The sequence below is a fragment of the Colobus angolensis genome, unplaced genomic scaffold, assembly GCF_000951035.1.
Source record: "Colobus angolensis palliatus isolate OR3802 unplaced genomic scaffold, Cang.pa_1.0 Scaffold34, whole genome shotgun sequence".
Classification (NCBI taxonomy): Eukaryota; Metazoa; Chordata; class Mammalia; order Primates; family Cercopithecidae; genus Colobus; species Colobus angolensis.
This window is the reverse complement of record NW_012116710.1, coordinates 5,930,044-5,932,891: the sequence shown is the minus strand read 5'-3', so window position 1 is coordinate 5,932,891 and position 2,848 is coordinate 5,930,044. Positions and strand designations below refer to the sequence as shown.

Here is a 2,848-nt window from a genome sequence, read left to right as displayed (position 1 = left end):
AAAAAAAAAAAAAAAAAGATAGTTTTTTTGTTTTGTTTCGTTTTTTTGTTTAGAGATGGGATCTTGCTTTGTCACCTAGGCTACAGTACAGTATAGTACACAGTACATGACAGTGATCATAACTCACTGTAGTATCTTCCTGTCTGTGCCTCTTTTCCTGGATCCATCCAATGGACATGCTGCTAGGAGTTCCTGACTTTAGGGTTGAGGGTTAAGTGATATGCACTGTATAAAGCACCTAGCACTCAGGCTGGAACAAAGTCAGCCCTCCACGGATAGGAAGAGAGAGAGAAAGCAAAGGCAACCGTCCCCCTGCTCACGGCAGATCCTGTGATGATGTGGACAGGTCCTCGCGGGTTCGTGTAGGGCATCTCTCCGCTGCCATTAAATACCTGGGGAAGGGAACAACGTTGGGTGGCGGGCAGTCACATGAGGCCATTCTGGGGACATCTGACCACCCTGACCCCAGCTGCGTGGGCGCCCAGCCCTCCACGTGCCTCACCTGGTAGTTGTAAATTGGCCACAGTCGTTCATACGAGTGCTCATGAGCCCACAGCTGCAGATCCACTCCTGAGATAGAGCAAGCGGGGATCAGACCTCTGAAGCGGGCAGAGGTAGGGTGTGGGGCATGGGTCCCAAGGGTTGCTCACCGTATTTGTAGAAAAGATCCTCCAAACCATACAGCTTGCCTTGGAGGCCTTTGCGGACCTGGGCAGGGTGAATGAGTGGGTGAGGGTGACGCAGACCGACACGCACCTGGCTCTCAGCACCTCCCCACTGTCTCCCAGGGAGGGGCCTCACCTTGCTTTCATATCGTGTGCAGTCGTCCAGATCTGCATTGGAGCAGTACATGGGCCGGTGCCCCATGGTGATGATCCACGGCCGGGCTGCCCGGTTCTTATTGGCTTTCTAGGGAGAAGGGCCCAGGGTGAGGGGCTAGGAGTGGGGGGTGGAGGGGGAGGTGGGGCCGGCCAGGGGACTATAGGGGACCTCCACCCAGGTTACCTGGAGGTCGCTCTCCAGCCAGCGAAACTGCCTCTGTACCAGGTGGCGGCCGTAATGGAGAAAGAAATAGACCTCGGTGGAGAAGGAGATGATGTGGGCGGGACCCAGATCCCAGCTGGAGGAGTCAAAGGGCAGGGGTCAGGGACCGGGGCTCCCTCTGCATCTCCCATCCTTCAGGGGAGAGGGCCAGTCCCCCGGCACTTGCACATTACCTGTACCACAGGCCCTCATTATCCCCGGGCATGCTGAAGCGAGCCTTGTAGTTAGAGAAGTTGCTAGAATAAAGGAAGTACAAGGGATGGAGGTGAGGGACTGAATTTCATAGCCCTACTCCTATACCCTGCCACTGTTGGGCCCTGAGTCTGGCTTCCAGCCCACCCCCATCTCCTCTTGCTACCACAATTGAAATGTTGCAGCATGAGAGACTCAAGGGAGACACTAAGAAGAACAGGACCGTTTCCATTGATCCAGCCCTTGCCCACCGCCACAGCCCTCGGTCCTCACTAGCGTTCTTCATGGTTCCCGGGGCATGTCATGTACGGCAGGCTGGCAGCCACAGGTTCAATGAGCCGCATGAACCTATCCCCAACGCGGGCATTGTCCTGATCCATGTTGTAGGCAAAGTCTCCTGGGGGAGGGGGTGGAAGGAGGGTGAGGACCCAGGCCCAGCTCTGCTTTCATTGGAATTGAGAGAGCCAGGTTAGCCCCAGCACTTTAGGGGCTGAGGCAGGAGTATCACTTGAGCCTAGGAATTCAAAGCCAGCCTCCCAAAGTGCTGGGATTACAGGCGTGAGTCACCGCACCCTGCCTCACGTTGCTCTTAATCATTTATAAGCAGTAGCTTTGGAAGGCCAAGCGGGGGAATTACTTAAGCCCAGGAATTCGAGATCAGCCTGGGCAACATAGTGAGACTGTCTCTATTAAAGACATTTTTGTTTTTGAGATGGGGTCTCGCTGTGTCCCCAGGCTAGAGCGCGGTAGCACAATCTCAGCTCACTGCAGCTTCGACTTCTCGGGCTCAAACGATCCTCCCACTTTGGCCTCCCAAGTAGCTGGGACTACAGGTGTGCACCGCCATGCATGGCTAAATTTTGTATTTTTTTATAGAGACGGGGTTTCACCATGTTGCCCAGACTGGTCTCGAACCCCTGACTTCAAGCAACCTGCCCGCCTCGGCCTCACAAAGTGTTGGGATTACAGGCGTGAGCCACTGTGTGTGGCCAACATTTTTTTAATTAAATTAAAAAATTAAAAAACTAAGCCTCGCTCCATGGAGAAGGGGTAGATTCCAAGACTGAGCAGAAAAAACACATGATGATCCTGGAATGTTTTGAAGTGCCAGAGAATAAGGAGGGGACGAGTGGAAAGGAGACAGGAGCCCACTGATGGCCGGAGCCGGCACAACTTAAACATCCAGATAAATAACAGTCATCTTGGATAATAACCTGCAGAGTAAAATAAATTACCTATGAGTTCACACAGACATAAATAAACAATTAACCAACTGAACAAATGTGGCAGAAGACACAAGTCAGTCTTGCAGGAGGATCTCAATTAATAAATCTTGGAAGAGTGAGGGCGACAGAAAATCCCCATTAGAACAGCACAGTAAGCCTGGGCGCAGTGGCTCTCGCCTGTAATCCCAGCACTTTGGGAGGCCAAGGTGGGCTGATTACCTGAGGTCAGGAGTTCAAGATCAGCCTCGCCAATATGGTGAAACCTCATCTCTACTAAAAATACAAAATTTAACCAGGCATGGGGGTGGGCACTTATAATCCCAAGTACTCGAGAGGCTGAGGCAGGGCAATGGCTTGATCCCAGGACGTGGAGGCTGCAGTGAGCC

At 52.7% G+C, this 2,848-nt stretch overlaps 1 protein-coding gene across 1 annotated transcript in view; it reads right to left on the bottom strand.

The window, feature by feature from the left end:
- LOC105519145 (iron/zinc purple acid phosphatase-like protein) overlaps positions 1–2,848 on the bottom strand; it is a 38,032-nt gene that overhangs the window by 5,552 nt on the left and 29,632 nt on the right. Inside the window, exons 4-10 of the mRNA XM_011952415.1 lie at positions 1,510–1,633; positions 1,218–1,280; positions 1,006–1,120; positions 802–909; positions 651–708; positions 503–570; positions 321–392 (exon numbers count right to left, since the gene is read on the bottom strand). Coding sequence (XP_011807805.1) covers positions 321–392; positions 503–570; positions 651–708; positions 802–909; positions 1,006–1,120; positions 1,218–1,280; positions 1,510–1,633 — 608 coding nt within the window. The remainder of the gene's footprint in view (positions 1–320; positions 393–502; positions 571–650; positions 709–801; positions 910–1,005; positions 1,121–1,217; positions 1,281–1,509; positions 1,634–2,848) is intronic.